General features: G+C 46.7%; 2 protein-coding genes across 2 annotated transcripts in view; one reads left to right on the top strand and one right to left on the bottom strand.

Annotated features, from left to right (window-relative positions):
* The window catches only part of poln (polymerase (DNA directed) nu), a 148,495-nt gene extending 147,049 nt beyond the window's left edge, over nucleotides 1–1,446 (top strand). The window contains exon 27 of the mRNA XM_088638186.1: nucleotides 170–1,446. Within this exon, the coding sequence (XP_088494312.1) occupies nucleotides 170–259 (90 nt within the window). The 3' untranslated portion in view covers nucleotides 260–1,446. The remainder of the gene's footprint in view (nucleotides 1–169) is intronic.
* A 2,364-nt stretch (nucleotides 1,447–3,810) lies between these two features.
* On the bottom strand, nucleotides 3,811–22,430 carry aspnat (aspartate N-acetyltransferase). The gene is made up of 3 exons (XM_088637875.1): nucleotides 21,837–22,430; nucleotides 20,170–20,334; nucleotides 3,811–12,201 (listed from the first exon to the last, which is right to left on the bottom strand). The coding sequence occupies exons 1-3, from the start codon at nucleotides 22,144–22,146 to the stop codon at nucleotides 11,834–11,836; spliced, it is 843 nt and encodes a 280-aa protein (XP_088494001.1). The 5' UTR covers nucleotides 22,147–22,430; the 3' UTR covers nucleotides 3,811–11,833.
* Between the last annotated feature and the right edge of the window lie 1,218 nt (nucleotides 22,431–23,648).

The following is a 23,648-nucleotide window of genomic DNA, read 5'->3' on the forward strand; positions in this document are numbered from 1 at the left end:
CTTATCTTATCTGATGTGTTTAAAGTCCTTAAATGATGTAAAAAGAGAGAAATACATATCTGTACAGCTACTGTATGAAGCCATGTAAAAAAGCAGCTTCACGGGCTTATTACAGCACACATGTATGACATCTCAGGTTCTCGACACCTTGCGTTTGCGTCCCCGACAGGTCCCGTTAAGAGTCACGCTGTCCAGCGGAAAGTCCTGGGGTTCACTGGCTGAGCTGGCGAGACCGAGGAGCCTCCCCCATCGGCTCTGAGCCCCGGCAGCCTCTCTCTCTGGCTCTCTGTCGCCAGGCAACCGCGCAGCTGCTGCTTCCATCAGCGGCGCATTCCTGAGAGGTCTCACTTTCCCTCTGTCTGTAGCCCGGGGCAACGGCGAGAGGACCAGACCGGTTTTCTCCAGTTTCTCTTTTCCTTTCTTTCTCCGTGGCAACTGCGAGGGGAGGGGAGGAGGGGGGTGCGTTATACTGTCGTTCTCCTCAGCCCTGCTGCACAGGCACGGGGCTGAAGCGCAACTTTTCGGCCGTGCGTCGATTTTTAAAAGGCAGCTAATATTTCCAGAGGTGTTTTCTGTTCTATTTATAGAAGGCTCATTGTTCCAATATACAAGAAATCGCCGTCCAGAAAGAAGTGCTGTTAACTAGCAAGAATTTCGATATCCAGTTTCTCTAGACCCCTGAATGAAGATGAGAAGGGCTGGGGAATCTAAAAAAGCCAGAAATCTGACAGGAGGTCCAGAGGCTTTAATGTGTATTCATATAACTCTTGTAGTACCGCATTTTTGGGTTTTTTTTCCTGTATGTATTCTTTCTCAGATGTGTTTTCCCTTGACGGCAACAGCAGTTCTAACAGTCTAAAAGAGGGGTCTCCAGTCCTGGTCCTGCAGAACCACAGTCCAGTTAGTCTTCTAGGTCTCTCTACAACAGGAGAACAAAACAGGTGGCTTTTTTTTACGATTTGCTGTTGGAAATTCAGTCCTCACACATTTGCCTTGATGATTTTAGAAGGCAAGAAGCCGCGATGTGCAGGAGCCAGTGACACGCTGTTGCTTGTGCTTGTCGCTGGCCTGTGGGTTGGGTCCTGAGACACGTTCCGCTCCAGAAGCCCGGGTGCTGCTGACCTCATCCCCAGGTGTGACTAATATCCCAGGGTGAGAGAGCTCCTCTTCTCCCTGCTCCGCACTTGTTAATCTCCTGCAGGAGCCTGAGCGTGACGCACCTGCAGCCCGCACACTGTCAAGAGAGGGGCCAGCAGCGAAAAGCACCGCTGTTCCCTTGTCCCTTGCCTGCAGTGACATCAGCACTTTCTTCTGCACATGCACCAAAATAATTGTTGACATTTACACTATGCAAGCACATTGTGGATCCTGTTAAAGCTGGAAGTTCTCGTTCTGGTTACCTGTTAGTGCGTTTTTCCTCAATAAAGATCCCTTGTGCAAAACTCATACCAGTCACTGCTCCTCTCTTTGTATGATACACAACGGCCCCAAACATTGTTTGCAGGACGAGGGGGCTGTGCCTTCCCAAGTACAGCTGAGCAGTTGGACAAGCCGTTCATGATGGACTCAATGCGTTACCTGGCATTTATGTTATGCAAAGGATGGGCTTTCAAAAAAAAAAAGATGGCACTGTTTGTATTGCAGTCTGTCTCTTAATCATGATCACCTAGCTATAATCGCTCCCATTGCCAAACAAATCAACCTGTGACCGGAAAAAGACAAGGATGAACATCTTACCAGCAGGTTCCTGTAGGCTGGAGTCTAACAAGTCAATACAGTAGTCTTGGCATGTTCTCTGGTTCCTGCCTACCGCTCAATTTAAAATCTAGGAGACAGCAAGGCTCAACATTTAGTGGGTAGTAAGTTTTCTGTTGAGCAAACAGCTCTCTCAACTAGAGTAAGCAGTAAGAAGATTCATACTCCAACCCTTTCCATTAATCTTGTGTCTAAGAATGTAAATTATTATTTCATAGCACTTGGGTTGATGGTTAATAGAAAGTTTTTACAACTTACAGTATATAAATAATATATATAAGTATATCTCTCTAAATGATATAACTTAACCTAAGTGTTCTGAAAGCCTGAGCCTTCCCAGACCAACAGGTGTCGAGCTTCTCCCTCACTCAGGACCTGACGCTCTGAGCACCTTCTGCGAGAGCTGTGGCTGCAGCCAGCCTGCTTTTGCCCCCCACCAACTATATCCTGCGACATCAGAACATGCCTCCGCTAGCGCGAGGAGGCTGATTGACAGCCGCTTCTTGAAAGAAGCCTCATCATGGCTGGACCGCACACATGCGTATGGAGCATTCATGTGAATTCACTGGAACATGCTCACAACCTTTTGCGGTCTCGGCTATTAATACAGCAAAGCAGGTCCACTTATGTCACTCCCCCTCTTTTTTGTTTGTGTCTAAGACTGCACTCTAATGACAAGTGATGCTAACAAATCGCATTACGCTGGAAATATCTCCACAAGCAGACTCACCCCCCCCTTCTAAACCACGAGGGACTTGTGTAACGTACAGATTCGGGGAGCATGCAGGCTCAGTCAAGCACGAGACTGGTTTGCTCAACTGCATAAGAATTTTCACCTGCAGAAAGTCACACTGGAGGTCAACAGCAAAGCTCAGGTCTTCTAAAACTCAGTCTCTCTCTCTCTTGGCGTCCGACTGATGTTTCTGATAACAGCACAGCAGGCATCATGGACAGCGGAACCTGAAATGGCAAGCCTGCAGTCAGCACTTTATAAGTCACTCAATAACAAGGCTATTCAAAGGCTTAACCGTGGTTTTTCCTTTTAACGGGCTTTTAGCTTTGCTGTGGGCTCCTATTCATGATGGGCAATAGCTGGTAGCCTCCAGGTGCCCCAGGCAGCTTACAGTCACAAGCAGACAAAATGGTATTCTGGTTCAGATTTGAGAATCCTCCAGGTTACTGAGAATTGCTTTGATAAAGTCCGCCATCTCGGCAGTGGAACAAGCAACGGCAGCAAACGGCAAAATAAAAATCACCTGTTCACATTTCCAGTGCTAAATTTTAGCCGTGCTTTCACTCCTACAGCAACAGTGATTTGGAAAGCCTTGGGAAAGTGATTTTGTTTTTCTTCCATTCCATCCATCATCAGTTAACTACTTATGGTGACAAGAATTGGAGCAGAGAGACGCCTCCTTGCCCCCTGGAAGTACACAAGACGAGAGACCGCAGACCTGCTCCCCCCGCCAGGGCCCCAGATAACAAGGCCATTCAGACCCAGCTCCTGGCTCTTTGGCAGGGGGCTGGAAACGGAACCACCTACATGCAAACTCCAGCCACACCAACACCCAAAACAAACATGACCCTGGAGCTCCGAAACAGAACCGGTTAATAATTACAAAGACAGGGCATCTCTATCCCCGGCCCTGGAGAGCTGCAGTCCCATTACTCTTCTAGATCACCTGTGTCGGAGGAGTGGAGTATACATATTAGCTCTCGATGAATCCAGACAGTAATCAGTTCAGTTGAGATAACTCTTGCTCATGAGGGTTGAGGGTAAGTAATAACAAAATCCTACTGAACTGGGGCTCTCCGGGAGCAGTCTTTGAAGATAGAGAAACAAACGTTGCTATTCCTTCATCCCGTGTCTTGTATTGACACGCAGGTAGCTCTCCAGGGGAATTGACTGCCTTTTGGATCTAATGTTGAAGATGTACTGCCGTGTACAATCCGGAATAATTACAAAAAAAACGTTTCTCAGACATTAGCAGTCACATCGGTAACCCTTTCATGTCGCATTTTTATTTCTGAAGCAAAGAAAAGCACTTGCAAAACGCATACGAGCTTTTGTTTTTATTGATACATTATTTACATCCATTGCTTCCATAATGCAAGAAATCACTTTACATCTTTACAATGTCCCCTTTTATAAAAAAAAAAATCAGAAAAGAATCAGAAAAGATAAGCAACCCAAAATAAATCCCACAGAACCAAGCTGTCACTGCAGACATACACAACCGTTGTACGTCTAATGAAATCTCACGGGCGTTGTGGCCCCCAGGCAGGCTCCTGCAGTGGGTACGATCCCAGACTTACTGCAATTTGCATGGGATTCGTCCTGCTGAACATATGCACTATACACGTTCAAAACAAGGAGCCTTCAGTGTACACACACTACAGCAGAATGGAATTTGAAGCCACAGGAACAAGCAGGATATTTCTCTGGTTTGTCATATCACGAGACACAAACCAATACAGCTGTAATCAGTGGCGGTCGCATGCCTGTTGGTGACAAAGACGTCATTTCTAAAAGTTTTTTTGGGTGGTTTTTGCATATAAATTCACATTTGCCTTTTCTGGTTTTGTGAGCATCCAAGTTTGTAAACATTTTGAGAGGTTTTGGGGTTTTTTTTGTCTGCTACAAAAACAAAATCATAAAATATTCCAGGTGCTATGTACAGTAGACTACAATTTACACTTTACATTTCATACATCAAAAGAAGTCGAGTTAGCAGGTCTTACAGCAAGTGTGTAGTGAGACGCGCGTCACACCCTTACGATCTGTGGCAGCGCATCTCGAAATGACAGCTGTGATCTGCTGAGTGAACTCGTCTGCTGGTTAAAATACAAGGAGCTGCTTACAGAAGTAAGACAGACCAGAAAAACTTTTAGAAATGACACCCAGTGCTGACAGTGTTACAACACTTGAGTTATTTTTTAAAACCATGCAGTAATACAGTTTAAAATGTAGAATAGAAATTCACAGTCAAAGACGCATCTCTCCTCAAGATCATTTAAAGATCGCACCTTTGTTCCACACGCGCTGGGACTGCTGCTGCTTCAGCCAGCAGACCTGTTGCAGCTTCTACACAGGACTCCTGCAGCACCGGCACGTAGCCCAAGAACCCCTCTCATGTAATTAATTCTTATTGCTCGATTAGATGGCTAAGGCGCCTGAAATGCACAGAATGACTATATATACATAAATATATTTACATATATATTTACACACGCACACACCCCCCACCCCACAAACACAAAGCATACACAGATGTGCAAACTAGATATGACAAACAGTCCAAAGCAAATATATTGACCTTTGGCAATGTTACTTCAATATTACCCAATACTTTGGCCTGTTTTGCGACCCAGACACACCGTGTTAGAAGCGCTTTAGTATTCAACACAGATGGTCCTCATCCACGTCTCTGCTCAAAATGGGAGTTTCTTCATGGGCAAGGGGTTCTGCTGGATCACAGCGTTGGAGAACATCAGTCCTGCCCCCGGTACCACAGGCGCCCCCCTGCTGGCGACTCCCGTGCAGTGTCCCCTCTTACATTCCTTTGCCCAGCTGAGTGCTCTTGTAGCAGGCATCTTTGCGGTGCAGTATGAACCCTTCGGTAATCCACCAAACTGTCATTTTGCAGTGGAATTGCACACATCCAACAGCCAAGCAGGGGTGAGGCATGGATTTGGGGTCAGTACACAGCTGTTATCCACTCCTTCGCTGCACTAAACTTCCAACCGGCATTCAAGAAAATTAACTCTGCTGCTCGGTGACACAGATACTAGAAAAAGAGCTGCCTTTTCTACTTTTTCAGATAAGAATGCTCTTCATGCCTAGGAATGAAGGGTATAGGAAAAACAGGTACTGAGCTAGCGGCAGGAATTGCAGAGAAGTTTTACAATTGCAACAACCCATCCTATCCCCTTTACTGGACTGAAATAAGTCGGCAAAACATCCAAAACGTACAGCAGCACGAATGTATCCAGTTCCTGCACAAAACCAAAACCCAAACGGAAAAATATAGCAGCTTAACCCCCACAAATCGAGGAGCCCAATCAAAAGTCCCTCCCATCACCGTTAATGCAACGCAAACAAGGGTTTGATTCTATTCTTCGCACGGAGCAGGGAAACGGGGGTCTGACCCCCTCACTAACTGGGGAGGGAGAAACCACAGGTGCTTATGGGGACCTGGGAGACGGGAAAGCTCCCACAGACAGTTCCACTTAAAAGACAGCAAGCGGGATGGCCATACTCAACACAGGAAATGGCCTCTATGCCATCCTGTCTGATCTGCACTCGGCGATCGACTGCTCTGCTCCTGTCCGGTTCAGGTTTGCACTTCTGTGACCCCTGGTCTCACTGTTCCTTTATTTTCACCTCCAGTTGGGCTCAGCCGTGTGCTTCCTGCCTAACCCCCTCCCCCTGTCTCCCTCTCACTCATGGAGATGGCTCCAACAGCTGAAACTGTGCATTTGACCCATTTCGCCCAATCAGAGTGGCTGCCCAGCTGTCCTTCAAAAACACAAGGTTGCATCTCCGTCATCCAGTTCATTGTCAACAGTACTATCTTTGCAACATTGCACCGGATCCAGCTGCAGCCACAGGTGGAGAGAGGACCAAACTCAGACATCAGCTATAGATTACAATACGTCTTGAAATCTCTGCATGTGGCTTATAGCACAGCTCACAGAGCCTGCGCTGTCTCACTGTCCCTACTGGTGGCCATCCTTGTGCGCTGGTTTCTCCGTTTCCTGTGTTGAGTATGGCGGTCCTGCTTCCTGTCTGATGGGCCTTTTAAGTGGCACTGTGTGTGCCTTCCTTGAGAGGGCTTCAGTCTTCATCAGAGCAGAGGCCACTAACAGCAGAACCTGGCAATAACAGCAAACTCAGCTCTATGCTTTGACATTCATGTAATAGTTAATACTGCATTCAGATAGTGGTTTAAGGGCTCACACCTCACTCACTCTTGCTTTACGTTTGTGCGTCATTGTTTAACACTTGAAAATCACATTCAGTTAGCAAAATGGCATTCGGAAAGTGTAACAGGAACGAGGCTTTGCCTTGGGTGCTTGGAACTTACCCGTTCCGTTTAAAAAAGAAAAAGAGACAACAAAAAAGTGTGAACATCAAATATGAGTCGGCTCGCTGCTCTCTGTTCAACCCAAATTTAAAAGCCCACAGAAGCACTTCACATCAAATCCCTGTCCGAGTCAGACTACACTGTCCACACAGTCTTCTCCCAAGTGTTCATGTCCACACACTGCAGTCTGTAGTTCAGGGTCAGCGCGGTGCACTGAGGGGCAGAGGAAAGACTGGTTTGCCAAGTCTCTCTCCGTTAAACTAAACTAAAATACTGCCATCGCAATTCAGGATGTTACCCCACCCCTCTGATCACTTTACCTTGAAAGCGCTGTACTCCAGAGGTGGAGAAAACCAGGAAACACTACACAATCAAATCCCCAGTACAAACAGGGAGGAATGTCACCTGGTACTCTCGTAGGTTTTTGGAAAACAATCTACATAAATATTTTCGAAAGCACTGCACTTTATGTTACAATCCAGTACTGCATACTGTGCAAGTTATTGGTTTCGAGAACATATGTTCTCTTTTTGCTATTCTTTTTATCAACAGGTCTAATTTACCATTTCATCCCTCGACTTCCAGTTCACCTTAGCTCCTAAGTCCTGGAGTCTGGAACTCGACTTGAGCAGTCTCAGACCCCTCCCTCTACCCTGCAGAAGGCCCTTACGCATTAAGAGGACAGACCTCCTCTACTGTGCCCTCCCTAGACCAAGAGAAGTTAAATAGGCTAATACATTTCGAAATATGCATGATTTTCTTCGCTTTAGGCGACCCGTCACATTCTGCTGCCTTTGCACTGGCAACCACACAGAACGTATTAGCGCTGTTCCCATCTGGTGTTCACACGACCCATCTTGGAAACTGTTTCGCAAGAAATGCAGAACTTTCTCTTTCTAATAGGAGTGCTGACAGCCCCTCTTCAAAAGAATGCTGAACCATTCATGATGGATCATTACTGGCAGGGCTCCAGATATACAGATACATTCATGCAGACTCTGCACAATAAATAATTAGCATGAAACTAAATTAAACCTAAATGCAATTAGAAAAGCTCTGGCAATCTTGCGCTTGGCATCCATAGCTAACAAAAGATCAGTTCTACAGTATGTAGCTTCCATCTTATATAGCTATGATCTTTTTGGTTAAGTGCTCTTCGTGGTTAAAGGAGCTGCATGCTTGCAGGAATTCACAACTGGAAAAAGCTCTGCCAAGAAGCCTAAATGAGATGCATACTGCACATTCTTCTTGACAGCACTGCTTTTTGACAGGATTTTCTTAAATTCTTCTTAAGCAATTTCAAAATGTAGGACTTGTGTACCTTTCAAACCTAAAGGAATAGAATCGTCTTAAATGAGCACATTATTTGACCGACTCATCAAGGATTCCCAGGCGCTGCCAGTCTTTAGATATTGATGACGTACAGTGGATATAAAAAGTCCATGCACTCTTATCGGGCGGAGCAGTGGCTCTGTGGCTAAGGGTCTGTGCCTGTGGCTGGAAGGTTGCTGGTTCAAATCCTGTGGCCAGCAGAGGAATCCTACTCTGTTGGGCCCCTGAGCAAGGCCCTTAACTCCAACTGCTCCAGGGGTGCTGTACAATGGCTGACCCTGTGCTCTGACCCCAATCTCTCCCTGTCTGTGTGTCTCATGGAGAGCAAGCTGGGGTATACAAAAAGATAATTCCTAATGCAAGAAATTGTAAAGGGTTAATAAAGTGATGTTAATTTGCAGGTTTTTGTGATGTAAAGCCAGAAATCAAGATAAATCATGTCAGACATTTTTCCATCGTAAATGTGACCTTGCAACCAACAAAATTCAAGAGAAAAACAAATTGGTAATTATTAGGAAAAATAATTGAAATTAAAAAAAACCTGCAACACCCTGGATGTAGACTTTTATATCCACTGTATGAGACTAAGTGGACTAGGGCTCTCCAGGACCAGGGATGAAGCATCCAGCAGTAAATTAATTCCAGCTATTTTCATTGCCAATGTATCATTAGCAAGAGCAGGGAATTCCTTTCAAAATGTTGTAAAAATGTCCTCTATGGTGAATTTAAGAAGGATCCCCACTTGGATAAATAAAAAAAAACAAATTGTCAACAATACCTTGCTCAGAAAACATTTGTTAACAGCTTTTTGAAAGATGAAAGGATCACAATATTTGGACATACAAAACACCACAACTAACCCAAAGAAAAAAAAAGTGCTATTCGGGTGAGAAATTCAAGCAGGTTTTGGATAGAACGCAGGGACCAATCTGGATTTCAGATCTACATTCTGCTCTTCCAAAACTTAAGGAAACACATTAACAAAGACCTCTTCAACGGAGCAGCTCATCCAAGGACACCCACATGCTCGAAAAAGAACAGTGACCCCCCCAAGTCACATAAGAAAATCAAACCAAAAGGCTAGTTACATCATTGTTAAACTGAAAGACACAGCTTTTCCAAAAGTGCATTTAGTACCTTTTGCTGAACTGGGACTCCTGTATTTCACACTCTCGAAGGTGGCAGTATGCCAGTAAAAAAAAAAATCTCTCAAATCAAATCTGGTTTGCGGAGACCTAGTATGACTTTGTGGGAAGAGCAGCAGAGCAGTCATGTGAAAATTGGTATTTCTCAAGAGTGTCCGATCAAGATGAACATCTCAAACAGAGTGTATCGGGATGACCAAATCCAGACAGAACGTTTCTCTGACTCAGCTGACATTAGCATTCCGCAGGATCCAGAAAAGAAGGAGTACCCCCTACCTTTGGATAAGGGGAACTTCTACACACCCAGTGTAATGAATTAGGGGGTTCTTTTGCACACTGAAAGTCATCCCTTCGCCTCCCCCTTCACAGGACTAGATCACACCCAAAACAAAATGAAAAACATTTCCAGTGCTGTAGTTAGAACTTGTCAAGTGATTCTCTTCACCACCACCCCCCCCAACCCTCCCCCCTCTTCGTCATTTCCCTCTAAGACACATTTCATGCAAAATTCCTTTGAACAAACACAGACTTATATCGTATGCTAAAAAAAAGAAGCTTTTTTCTTTGCTCTTTAAAAAGGCAGGCACTGTACGCACGCACCAGGTACAGACACATGCCAGTTTTGCATTGCATGGGTCTTGCATTCTACGATTCACAAGTGGGATGTCATCCAAGCAGTCAGCTACTTCACTGAGCAAAGGCGCTGTGCAGGGCGTCTCATACAGTCCTGTGGAGACTTGTTTGTTTGTTTTCCCTCTTTTCCTACCAACAGTTCGGATACAAGCACTCGGAATAGTAGCCTCTGTATCCCATGCTGTAAAGCTTCCGAGAGGACTCCCAACTGTTCTCCGACGCCCTGCAGCTGCCTTTCTGCTCCGATGACATCACTCGGCACAAGCGAGAACAGAAAACAGCAGCACAGTTGAGACTCCAAGGCGCATGCAGAGGTCTGGCCCAGGGCTGCAGTCATTTTAACAGAAAGCATGAAAGACAAGGCAAGAAAACTCATCCTCTTGGGTTCTTAAATAGAATGGTTTTTACAGTATATAACAAACTGGGCTAATACAGTCACTCCCTTTGCTGGCTTGTTATAAGGAGAAAGCAAATGGAGAGAGATTTTGGGGGTTTTGTCTACATGTATCGTTTTGAGTTGTACAGTATATCAATATATATAGTCTGCGTGTTCGCATGTAGAAATACATTAAGTCAAATGTGCCCAATTTGGACACTGAAGTTCTTGTTTGTGCTCCTTGGTCTTTATTTTTAAATTTTATAATTTGACAAATGCAGCAATAAGCACGCCAGTAACATCTTTAAGCTGAAAAGGGCGGAGATGTTTCTAAGATCAGAAAATGCTTCATTCCTATTACTTTAAAAACCTACTTTAAGTATTCCTGTATTAAAAAGTGCTCACAGCAGCTTAGTCTCTCCGATGTAGTAATGATAGAACTTGAACTTAAAATTTTACAGTAATTGTAAAATGTTACATCCTGTTTTACGAGTTTCGTCAGCGTGAGGCTGTTCGTATTTACAGACCAAATTCAGTACGGGTACACATGCGACCTCTGGCTATTGCTGCAAACGCGGCTGTAAAAAAAAAGTGAAATGGTTTTCCTTTATGGATTAGACTCGTCTGTCCTTTTGCTAATAGACCAAAATATCTAAAGACTCATTTCTGAAACAAGGCCAGCCATTATTCATCAATGGGAAGTCCACCCTTCCTCGTCGGTTTTGAGAACTTCATTCACACACGTGCACGTATATATAGAGTATATACTGTATGTTTCTAACGGTTTCCCAGAAGGCAGCACAGTGCCTTGCTGACAGTACCGGGCGTTTGTGTGAGCAAACTTTAGCTCGAGTTTTCTTATTCATGCATCAGAGCACGCTCGACAATCCCCACGCATTTTCGACACGTCTACAGCAATTTTAGATAAGGAATCGGGTTTTGTCTTTCGTCCCTTGCCTAGCATGAGGAGATGGAAATGCGCTGTACAGTATAGATCTCCCTCCCTCTCTCCCCCTAACCCAGCCCCCACGAATACTGCTGTGTGGAATTTAACTGTGCTTCATTGGAGGTATCAAGGCATGGGGCTGGGACAAAGGGACGGTTCTCATCAGAGAGCCACGCCCGCCCAGTCCTGCTGAAAGCCGGGCCAGTACTGACCGCACCGGGGCCGGCCAGCCCAGCCAACTCTCCCCCCAGCCCCCGGCCAGCCCGTCAGGCAGCTCTGATGAGGGGGAGCTATGGGATGTAGAGGCTGGGAGGCAAAGAGCATAGCAGGGGGAAGCAGGGTGGGGGAGGTGGGTGAAAACCCAGGCGGCCTCATCCTCCGGAGCGAGGCACCCTGCCGGCCAGCAGGGGGCAGGAAAGAGGCGTGCGAGGAGGGCGAGTGGGCGGGTTTATGGTGACGGGGTCTTTTAAGGGAGAGCGAGGAGAAGGTGATGAGGGGGGGAAAAAAAGATATATAGGCGCAACGACAACCAAAAATCAACCCAGGTGGGAAAGGGGCGGACTCATTCCTCGCGGAGCTGCAGGCGGTAGCGGTGGTAGCGGATCTGGAAAAACATCCTCTCCATGAGCGAGCGGCTCATCCCGGGCAGGGTGTATTCCTCCTTCTCGCCCGCGTGCCGGAAGCCCAGCGACTCGTACAGCTTGTGCGCCGCCACCTTGACGGCGGTGGTGCCCAGGACGATGGCCGAGTAGTTGTTGCGCATGGCGAACTCCAGCACCTTGCGGCCCAGCGCCTTGGCGATGCCCTTGCCCCGGTAGCGCGAGTCCACAGACATGCGGCGCAGCTCCAGCGTGTTGTCCTCCTCGCTGCCCTGCGCCGCCACGATGCCCACCACCTTCCCCTCCAGCACCGCCACCCAGAAAGAGGAGCCTGCGAACGACAGGGGGGGCTGTTAGCCGGCACCCGGCGGGGCGCGGGGGCCCAAGAGCACGCTCGTGCCGCCCAATTCGCCCGCCCTTCCTCAGGAATGCTTTACTACAACCACCATCGTTCACTGCCCTCCAAATGAAAGTGACCAACACGAACCAGAGGTCGCAGGTGGAAACCAAACGGAAGTGCATTTAAATCTGAGAACAGGAGACACTTTGCACAAAGGGTTGTGGGAGTGTGGAACAAGCAGCCAAGGCCTGTGCTTCAAGTCCATCCCCCGTATTTGTTCAAAAAACAGCTTGGATACGATCTTTGGATCAATTAGCTACCAACTACCTAATAGGCTAGATGGGCCAAACAGCCTCTGGCTTGTAATTGTTCTTATGCTTCAGATGTTACTCACAGTCAAGTAAACTATCGTCACCTTATTACAGGGGCATATACAGCCCGATTCACTCCACCAGCCACTGTACTGTATCTGTACCTACAAACCCCGATAACACTAGGGTTTTGAGAGTGTCGAGTTTTTGTTTCATGCGGGTTGTTGTTGCGGAGTTGTGCCACATTTCCCTGAATCTCACCTCCTGTGACTTAAACTCTAAAGGCTACAGAGCTTTCACCTTCTGCCCCCTTGCCACTCGAGACGCACACAACATTACAAGCAGGAGACTCACTGCCACGCTGACATGAAGACGGGTCACCGAGAGAGAACGGAGCTGGAGCACGTTGTCCGTGAGTTCATTGCGAAATTTGGTCCTGTCTCAAACAAGCCTCTGCAGTGCTTTGAAAAATACACTCATTCAAACATGCCTGCAGTTTCATTTCAGCGCATGTCAAGCTGAATGATAAATGCCTTCCTGAATGCAGTTTCTCGCCAAGACGGGCACATTCACATGGCAAGAAGACGGGAGCACACTCTTTGTGCTCGCAAGTATTATCCTGGTTACTGGATGATGGATGAGGAATTAAACCTGTCCCAAGTACTGCCTCAAATCTATTAGCCAAATTAACCCTGTCTCTGTAACCCGTGGAGTTCAGCTGTAGCTTCACTTAAATCTTGACCTTTTCAAGCTTCTTCACACTGTACTGGACTGTGGCCAGGGGGTTAATACTGCAGCCTCACAGCTCCTGTGTGAGTGAGAAACCTTCAGTCTGTGTCTTCTTTGGCTATTCCAGTTTACTCCCACCTTCCCCAAGACGTACTGCCTAGGCTAACTAGAGTCTCTACATCCTCCCCCAGCTTGTGCTGGCGCGGTACGAGGGCATGTGCCCATCATGTACATGGCCTGCCAAGGACTTGCTCCTGTCTCTAATTGAAAAGGGAATACTGCAATACAGCAGTGAGGAGAATGGAAAACAAGGAGGCAGGCCTACAACACCCACTTTTTGTGGTAACTAATGAAAAGTAGCCACAAGGGACTTAATGAAAGGACAAACCATTTAAAAAGAAAACCATGTTGCTGAAAACAGCCATACAGATGCTCAATTTTAACGCCTGGGCCCACTCCAAATTACAGAAGTACAATCTCAAAGTAACAGGAATTTCACACTCAAGCTTCTATATCTCTAGCCATATCGCTCTGCAACTCACAACTAACAGCCCACCGAAGCTCAGCAGGTGTGAGCCTGGCCAGTACCTGGATGTGAGACCTCCTGCGGTCTATGTGGGTCCTAATGCCCCAGTATAGTGACGGGGACACTATACTGTAAACAGGCGCCGTCCTTCGGATGAGATGTAAAACTGAGATCCTGACTCCCTCTGGTCATTAAAAATCCCAGGGCGTTTCTCGAAAAGAGTAGGGGTGTAACCCCGGTGTCCTGGCCAAAGTTCCCATTGGTCCTTACCAATCATGGCCTCCTAATAATCCCCATCTACAAACAGGCTTCATCACTCTGACCTCTTCCCCACTGAGAGCTGCTGTGTGGTGAGTGTACTGTTAGCGCAGTACGGGCTGTTGTCACATCATCCAGGTGGGGCTGCACACTGGTGTTGGTGGAGGGGATCCAGAAGAGCGCTATATGTAAGTGTAAGCAATTAATTATTATTATGAGCAGAAGTCTGAGTGCAGTTCAGCAGCACCTCCAACAGCTCTGTGCTGAAAAATCTGTCACTGTCAAATAAGGCAATGTGTTGCAGGCTAGATGTTTATAAACCAGTATAAGGCTCCTTAGACTGTTCAACTAAAAAAACAAGACTCCAGGGTCACACATGAAATCACTTTGCTCTTTCGCTTAAGGGCTAGACCGAGTGTGAAAAATGACTGAACTACAGTTAAGCTGGCTGCAATGTTTTATAAAGCTTAACCTTGAGGTACTGAAAAGGCATTTCTGTTGCCTTTTTTCCCTGAAGGCCCTTCTCTTTAACACTGCACAGAGCTGTTAATTGAGTTGTTGCGGATATTGGTGGGGGGGGGGGCGTTGTGTGTTTAAAGGCAATTCTTTACACTAAGGTTGGTGGGGGTCTGGAACAAGCTTCCCAGCCATGCTGTCACGGTAGATACCCAGGCTTCTTTCAAGAAACAGCTGGACGTGAACCTCAGCACGACTAGCTACTGAGAAACCAATAACACAGCAAGACAGGCCTAATGGCCTCCTCTTGTTTCCATCGGAAAGGTCCTCAGAAGCAGAAAGTTAAGTTCATGCGGCTTTATTTCCCTTTGCAAACTCCTCCTCTTCAGTTGAGCTGAGCTAAGGTCAGCACAGTGCACGCTTGCTAGTCCCAACGGCATGTCAAATCTCTTCACTGCACCTCGTGAGGCTAGGCGAAGATCGCCCAAGCTGAGCCCCGTCCTCCTGGGTTCAGCAGCCTGGCAATATCTGCTAATTAGATTCATCAGGAGAATAGAGGATCTGGTTAAATGGTGAGATCAGAGGACACTCATCCATCATCAGCCCTCCTCACTGAAAGACGCAGCTGTGACTTGACTCCAACCTCAAAAAAAAGAGTGGGGGGGTTGTGAATCGGAATGCCCTGACAGCTTCTGCTTCTAGATTCAGTGCTGTTGATTATCTTCATTTTTATTAAGTAAGGATCAGTTACAACCATCTTACCTTAATGCACAGCTGTATGGAGGCAAGGCATGTCTAGAGAACTAATAAAATCTGGACATCTGCAATAAATTCAAACAGGTTTGATATGCCCAGAGGCCTGCTGTATTATTTCATTTCTTCAGATCAGAGGAGACGATTTAGACATTCTTCCATCGGGTTTCGCTCAGTAGTGCGTTCTGGAGTGTTGAAGATGCTCTATCAGTGACGTGTGGGAAGCACTAAAATAGAAAATCCATTTTAAGACCATCCTCCTAGAATCCACCTCCTGCCAAGAATCTGTCACAAGTGAGGCAGACACAGCTATCGGAGTGCAGTGGCTGGAGGGAAGGGAATTTCTGTTCCCAACAGATGGACCAGATTCTTCTCCTTATGTTTTCTAGGGGGAAGGCACAATTTGTTATTCCATGAGCTGCAGTGCCTGCTAGACTGACACCTGCTGCTGCTGCTGCTATGGTCACAGGCCACTTCGCACGTAAGAAGCTGGAATAACCACTGCTGCAGCCTTCAAACAAAGCGCCAACTGGAAGCCAAGCAAAACCATAATGGCTGCAGGGCAGTGGTGTTCGGGGGAGAAGTGCCGCTTGTGCAAACGTGACCTCGGGTGTCTTGAACTGGACAATCGACAGGCAGCAGAGCCCGGCTAATTCAGGGAACAATGAGCTGCAGCCAGCAGGAGTAGCTCTGCTACATGCATGGCCAGGATAACATGCCCAGATCCTTTATCATCCTTTCAAATCAAATGCCAAGGAGGTATCCCGAAATCCTTGTCTGAATTTACAGTATGAGCAGGGGGTCTTTGGAGACAAGCTGGTGCCTTCACTTGAATGGGGCTCTCAGCACATCACCTCATTTCACCTCCCTGTTATTTACAGCCTGTGCTGAATTAGGTCAATACTAGCACTGCAGACTGCAGTTTTATACTTCCTGCTCAGCCTAAAGCTCCACACCATAAACACTTGATTTCTAAAGGATTCAAGCCTTATTTTATTTTTTTCTCATCGCTTGGCCTGCCATAGGGAAGAGTGGTGGCACTGTGGCTAAGGATCTGCGCCTGTGGCTGGCAGGTTGCCGGCTCAAATCCTGAGCAAGGCCCTTGACCCCAGCTGCTCCAGGGGTGCTGTACAATGGCTGACCCTGTGCTCTGACCCCAAGCTTCTCTCCCTGTCTGTGTGTCTCATGCAGAGCAAGCAGGGGTATGCGAAAAGACAAATTCCTAATGCAAGAAATTGTATAGGGCTAATAAAGTGATCTTATCTTATCTTACAGGGGAATAAGCAAATCTGAATCTCTATTTTTTACTATACATGCATACTAATTATACTAGGCCTGTGAATGCTGGGTTAAAAAGTACATATAAAATACATAAATGAATAACCTCTTGAGACAGTATTATAGTATTTTTAGGGATAGCTTTTAAAGAAATTAGATTCTCTACTGTAACAATTATAATTCTAAATCCTGCAGCAATGTGACACATTTAAGCCTGTGCTTTAACTCATGCTTTCACTTTAAGTCTTGAACTCTCAAAAAAACAGTTTTTAACAGCCGATTAAGGGGACAACATCTGTCTGTTCCAAGTCTTCTTTTCCGTTTCCCATGAAATAATGTGGCTATTCCTGCAGCTGAAACGCTGGTGCACAACAGATTTGGGTGAATGGGTGTCTGTAAAAGTCTACCCCCCAATAGCACAGAACCCAAGTGAGCAAGAATCTGGGTTATCGGAGGAGCCCTCACAAGAGCTGAGCTCTTCCTCAGTACCACCTCCCCTGTGCAAACGTTCAGAAAACCACAGAGGATTTAGTAGTTCCACACCCTCCACCTCAGCGTCCTCGCCCACAGCCTACAGGGGAAAACCGAGTTCCTGACTTTTCTTTAAAAAAGAAACATGCATCTTATTAGATACTGCATCTGTCTCTGGGTGTCACAATTCTGGGCAACTGCTGCAGAGACGGAGTAACTGTAACACAGGCCCAGAGGAGCAGGGAGCGTGCCAGGGATATAGATCTCTCTGACACTTCTACTGTATCAGCACTTCCCATCACCCTGTCTCTAATCACTACCAGATAGCAACACCCCCAGCACACACACACACGCCTCCCTCTCCTCAAAAGCCAATAGCCATTATCGTACCAGGAGGCACACTGCATTATTATATAAACTCCAAACGCTATGCTGGTAATCCTTCTCCTGGCTGTCAAGAATCCATTAGCCTTAGAGGGAATGATCATGCATTAATAATCAATACATTTCTTTAAAAAGAAAGGCTCCCTGATTCACACAGCGACTGTGGGCACCCTGGGAATGTCTACTAAATATTTACAGATTTATTTTGTAGTTTAAAAACAAACGTGCGAGGTTCAGTCAGGAAATCACCTACAAGAGCAAGTGGTCATGCAAAGCTAGCTAATCTAGCTAAATTCTTCCTTTGCAGTAAATCTTTGCTCATTACTTCGTCAGTTATAGCTTTAAGTAGGAGCTCAAGACCGCGTTTGAGGATCAAAATACAACATATGCGCCATCATTCCTATGTTTTTTATTCTTGTTTTTTCCACAAGTTTGGGAAGGCCTGTTTTCAGCTGCATGATCTTCAACTTGATAGGCCCTGGGAAACTGGGGTGTAATAAGGATTAACAAGCTTGGTTTTCCTCGGCCTAGCCTAAGAGAACTAGTGTCCCATGGGGCACTACTCTCAAAGACCCTCTTACAGACAAACTCTCAGCTGCCCTTGACTGCAGGGGTCCGTTTTCTGCCTTTTATTTTTAGTTTAAAATCATGCACAAGCCTTTCCTGGAGAATTACCTGCACGATCTTTTTCATATTCTACCAACCAGTTACATTGAAAAAAGAAAATGTTTCTATGGATTAGATTATCAATCAATCTTAGATTTTAAACATTTAAATCCTATTTTGCTCAGGTGGAATTGAAGCCCTGAGGGGGGGTGGGCTGTACTCCGAAGAATGATTACCCTATTGTATTCTCCTGATTCTTGGCAGATCCAGTGTGCTCTGCTTTAAGGAGCATAGCACTGCCCAGAAGCAGACTGGAGGGAGACAGTTCTTGTAACAGGCAATCTGAAAAAGAAAAATCTCATCTAAAATGGGCGCAGACTTTCCACTCTTCTTTCCTTCCCCCAGATCTACTGAATTGAAAGATAATTTGTAAAAACAAGCTTCCTGACCACCGAGATCCCCTCCCATGCTGCCTTTGGTCCAGTGACTGATCAGATATCAGTCTACCACCTGAAAAAAAGTCTAATTAAGTGCAGCTCTCCCTCTTGCAATAAATAATTCCTTGCTAATTGCACGCTCAGAAAGCAGTCCAGCTTTCATCGAGTAAAAGTCCAAGCACAGATTTCCTGTATCTTAACCCTTCTGTGGTGGGCTTGTACGACAGCAGACAGCTTTGGGTTCTTGCCCTGATACGAGCTGCAGTGCTCGATTGAATAAAACAAACAAACAGCACGAACAAGCAGCTGCCTCTTAAGAGCACCCACAGGACCGGGAGCTCAGCGTAGACACCGAAACTCCAACACCGCCAGCCCGGAGATCATGTCAGACATTTTCTTTGATGCTGTCCCTTTTTCTCCCCTCCATCGACCGACAGCGGTTCAAAATAGACACCAACATGGATTTATCCTCATGCGACTGGCCTGGATGCTGAAATTTCCATTTTTAGCCTTTTGCCTATTGATGGCTAAAACGGAGAAGCGGACTTTTCTGCTTTTGGTAGCTGGTCTGGAGGTCGCTAATGATGGGGAAAAAAGACTACTTCAGGTTACCTGTTCTGAGACCGCACCCACCAATACTTCTGTAGGCAAATGGTTTTTCCAGGCTCTTTCTACCAGGGAATAAAGAGCTTTACACATAGGTTAGATTATCAAGGAGGTAGGAGCTGCGATCTACACTGGAATAAAGGGGACCTCAACGGTTATTTCAGGCTAATTAACAGTTCTTTATTCTCCACCATTCATCATTTTCATGTTTAATGACTGCATATCGTTTCTCTCCGCTTCACTGAAGGAGCCATCTTGCATGTTTCACACAGTTGTGGTACACAAAGGGTTAAGCGTATCGGTGCGGTAGGACTTCCACTCGTCTAACAAGTCCAGTGACACGGATGACTCGGTTTGTTTCACAGTATCGCATGAGAATAACCATAACTTCACTAGCATACTGTACATACCACCCTGGGCAATGTGTATTAAAGAAACGTGTGCATTTCTGTCCTACCACTGCGATAATTAGAAAATTATTTTATCACCCATGTGAAATATAATGATCTTACACGGTTGTTTTTTTTTTATCAAAACGAATGTCGCTTTGCACGGGAAGAATGAACATGTTCAACTCTACACATCAGGATGCTACAGCGGTCTTGAACACCCCTCCTAACCAGGGACTGACGAGGTCAGGCTGCTTCTGTCACCCACGTGAAAACAAACCCCGCGGGCATTCGAGTGGCAACAGGGCGGCCCACGCTGACCAACGAGGAGAAACAAAGAGCGTCAAATCAGATCTGGAACGACTGTGGAACGGTTAAAAAAAGATGGCTGATCTCTAGACTAACTCGGACGATCCGCTTTTTGTGCAAAGCGCCCTTGCCAATATTATCCAGTGGGCTCTCTGCCTCTGTATCCTTTCTCACTCTGCTCCCTTGCTACTACAGGACTGGTGGCAGTGCTGGTCACCTTTCGAGTGTCTTGCATTTTTAAACCGACAGCATCCGAACATTCAAAAACAACGATAGTTTACTTGACTTCATACCCATTGCAGAATGTCAGTGTTCTGTTTCATGATATTGAAAAAGCACTGCAGTTCACACACACACACACACACACACACACACACACACACACATCATTCAAACACACGACACCTTTGATAACCATTGCGTCGCTGGAACCCAAGCCTCCTTACCTGTGGGTTTCATGTAATACTGCTCGATATCAGACATGTCCGTGTGCAGAGCGCAATCGAGATAGCTGAGGATAACTTTCCTACTGAAGTAGTAGCGCACAGCCATTAGAATGAATGGCGCGCAGCAGGTCAACACCAGGGACTTGGTCAGAACAAAGCACATTACTATGGAGATAAGGGAGAAAAATAAACGATACCTGTCAGAAAAGAGAATCACATGTTGATTTCGGAGGAAGAAAACCCAGTGAGCAAACACACAGCAAACATTAAAAGGTTTACAAGAAGAACATAGCCAACGCTGAATTGTTCATCATTTAAATACAATAAAACACAAAAGTTGTACAGTAACAGTGTGCTGCTGAACACCAGCTTGTGTTAGACTGCCTAGCAAGGCTACCCTTATTGAGCACTTAGACGCATGCACGTTGTACAAACAGAAGTCACTTCACGTTCTGAAAGCGGGGTGTCAGCGCTGTGACGGTTTCGGTATACTTCTCCCTCGTCGGCGCACGGGGGCGCCCGCGGTGGACAAGGGGAAATGCGCAGCGCTGCGTGTTTGCTGCTCTCCTGTAGGCGGCACCGCGGGATTCGGGGCTCTGCTCACTGCGGTGTTGGGCTCGTGTCAGTGTTAGGCGGCTGCGGCTGTAGGCTGTCTGCTGTCAAGACTATTTACTCCGTGTGAGAGTTTGCGCGTCTAGACGCGTTTTTAGAAAATGCACCTTATGGGGGGGTAGACTAAAACTAAAAACATGGGATACGTGTATTCAGGGGGATGTAAATCTCATGCTCATGATTACTTACCACGTGATACTTGACGGGGAAAAACGAAAATGACATTTCGCAGCACGTTACACGCATGTGAATATGCGTTAATAGTGCTGCTCCCCGTGCGGCGCCGCGTCGTTATCGCTCGTGTACAACACAGTGCGCGCCTCCCGCACTAACCAGGCAGGCTCGCGGCAGAGCCCGGCTGCACGAGGGAACCTGCAGCAGTCTTTGCAATCGCGCACGAGCCGCAGGCAGGCGCCGGCGGAGCCCCCCTGCCTTTGCAGCAAAAGCGTCGTGCGCGTGCAGCCAGACGAGGGGAGGGGGGGGGGTAGGACGATGACGGCAAGTGGTACTGCCGGAGCGAGCGCGCGCCCCGTGGGCAGATCCCGAGGTTCATTCATTCAAGCGTCCATCCGGCATAGTACACACACCGCACACAGTCACTGCCCGCAAGGCGGCCCCCGTCCGCGCTACACGCGTGCAGCCTGCGCAGGCAAACATGCTCGAGCCGGGGGGACCCCCTTCTCCGGGCGCCTCGCCCCGCGTTTTCACAATCCCAGCTGCTGGGGCACCGCGCACCTCGGGTGCATGTCCGCTACGGACGCCGTTCCCTCTCAATACGAAAGCCAAGAGCAGAATCCCAAATATTAAGAAAGGCGCGTCTGCTACTCTTCAACCATCTTCGACGGCCAAGAGGAGGTTTTTTTTTTGCCATGCATATAACAGCGCGTACACACCGTGCAACGATCCCCCCCAGCGAAAAGCGAAATATCATCCCCTCGATGTTTTGACAATTCGATTAAAAAAATACATAGTGATTTCACTAGAACTGTGTGTTACACTATCACTCCGCAATGTCAAACGCGAGCCACCCGCCGCCACAGACGCGCGCCACTTACTTGTTATAAACGCGTACACAATTTGCGTTTTGGTTTGATGTTTTAACCCTCGAAAAGCCGTATTGGGTATTCTCTCCATTATCCCCTCATAAAAGATGCGTCGGACCTCCCCCTCGTCAGAGCTCTCAAACTCGCGGATAAACACGAGATCTTTTTTCACGCTGTCCTCGAGGGTATTCGGAGACGAGGACGAAGTCCACATTCGCGAGGAGGAAACGATCCTGGAATCTGTCTTGGTTCCAGGTATGGAGTCATGTTCGTCCGCAACAATTTTAGTCTCGCAAACCATTTTGGGAGACAGACAATGCATGCAACTGGCGTCTAAAAAACGTGCGGAGTGGGAAAAAAAATAACGAAGGCGATATATTAGGAAAACAAAAAAAAAGCAATACAGTGCTGCAACCCTGGGCTATTTTACGCGACCAAGAGAAAGCGCTGCATTTTAAGCAGTATTTATAAAGAGGCATGAGAGCTGCATTCAGATTCTGGGGCCGGCGTGTCCGAGGATCTTGGAGATTGGCTACACTAGACCACCACGTGATATCGATAGGAGGAGAAAAGCCCTGGAAAAGAGCGAAACCACCCATTTTCTTTTTTTAAAATCTTATTTTCATTTCAGATGAATTACTAAGGTATTTCCTCGTACTTTTATGTATGTCAAATGACGCTACCTGGTCTTTACATAGGTTGTTGGGTTTTTTTTTTGTGTGTGCCAGTAACACGCGTCATCCCCTTCAGTGGTACTGAACCATAGCGGGATGACCCCCTGTGATTTTAAACACGGATTCCTGCACTTTCGTCAAGGAAACTGCGCGTACACATGTAATAAATGCTTGAACCATGACTAAGCTCAAGTACTGTTGGTGAATGGCGAACGGCGGTATGAATAATTGTTGATATAATCGTTTCTTGAATAAAACAACGAGTCTTGTATCCGTCGCGTATCCTCCGTGCTATTGTGTCGGTGTCATACGTGCTGCAGTGCGGTATTATTCCTCATTTGGTTGTATTAACCTCTCCCTGACGTTATTGGGATGAATTGTAAAATTAGGGGTTAAACAAAGCAGATACGTATGTTCAAATCTGTCCCTTTTTTTTAATTGTTGTGTAAGACGTGGCTGTGCATCATGGTCTTAGTTCGATGGCGTTTAATTTCATTGCGTGGTGCGGGAATGTTTCTTTTATACTGATGTAGGATCACTTCGGTGTCTTGGCTGCTAAAACAGTAGCGGTGAGATGCCAGCCGAGACCGTCTACCTCTAGATTAAAGAATAGCCGGTGTGTTTTCTCAATCACTGCACTTTATCGAGGCACTTGCTCATGCAATCCTTCCTCCTCACTTTCTTCTAGTATCTGCGGGTACTTCATGCCTGATCTCCTTTATATGAGCAGGAATGGGAAACCTGGGGTGGTCTAAGTACAATAAATAAAACCATTCTCAAAAATCGGATGGACATTTCAGGACGCGCAAGTACAAATTCGCCACACCGCTGCCCTGGATTGATGAACAAAACGAGCCTCTGTTCCGCTCGTTCACGGTCAGAGTCTGGTTGTGTCCTTTGTACTGAAGCCGGGCGGGCGGTTTGTCTTTGTACAGAACTAGTTCAGACTGGTTCAAGAAAGAGAGAGGGAGGCAGGGAGACGGGGAGAGGGAGGGAGAGAGAGAGAACTCGATCTGACTGTGTTCCTGGATGTGCTGCCTGCATATACGCAGTGCCGGTTGGCGGGGTGTTATGTGAATCCGGAGGTATTGAAATCCCTGGATTGTGCACTATTCTACACCTGGGGGGGTATTGCAGTACCGGGGCTCGC

This window comes from Lepisosteus platostomus, chromosome 1 (genome assembly GCF_059453375.1).
Source record: "Lepisosteus platostomus isolate fLepPlt1 chromosome 1, fLepPlt1.hap1, whole genome shotgun sequence".
NCBI lineage: Eukaryota > Metazoa > Chordata > Actinopteri > Semionotiformes > Lepisosteidae > Lepisosteus > Lepisosteus platostomus.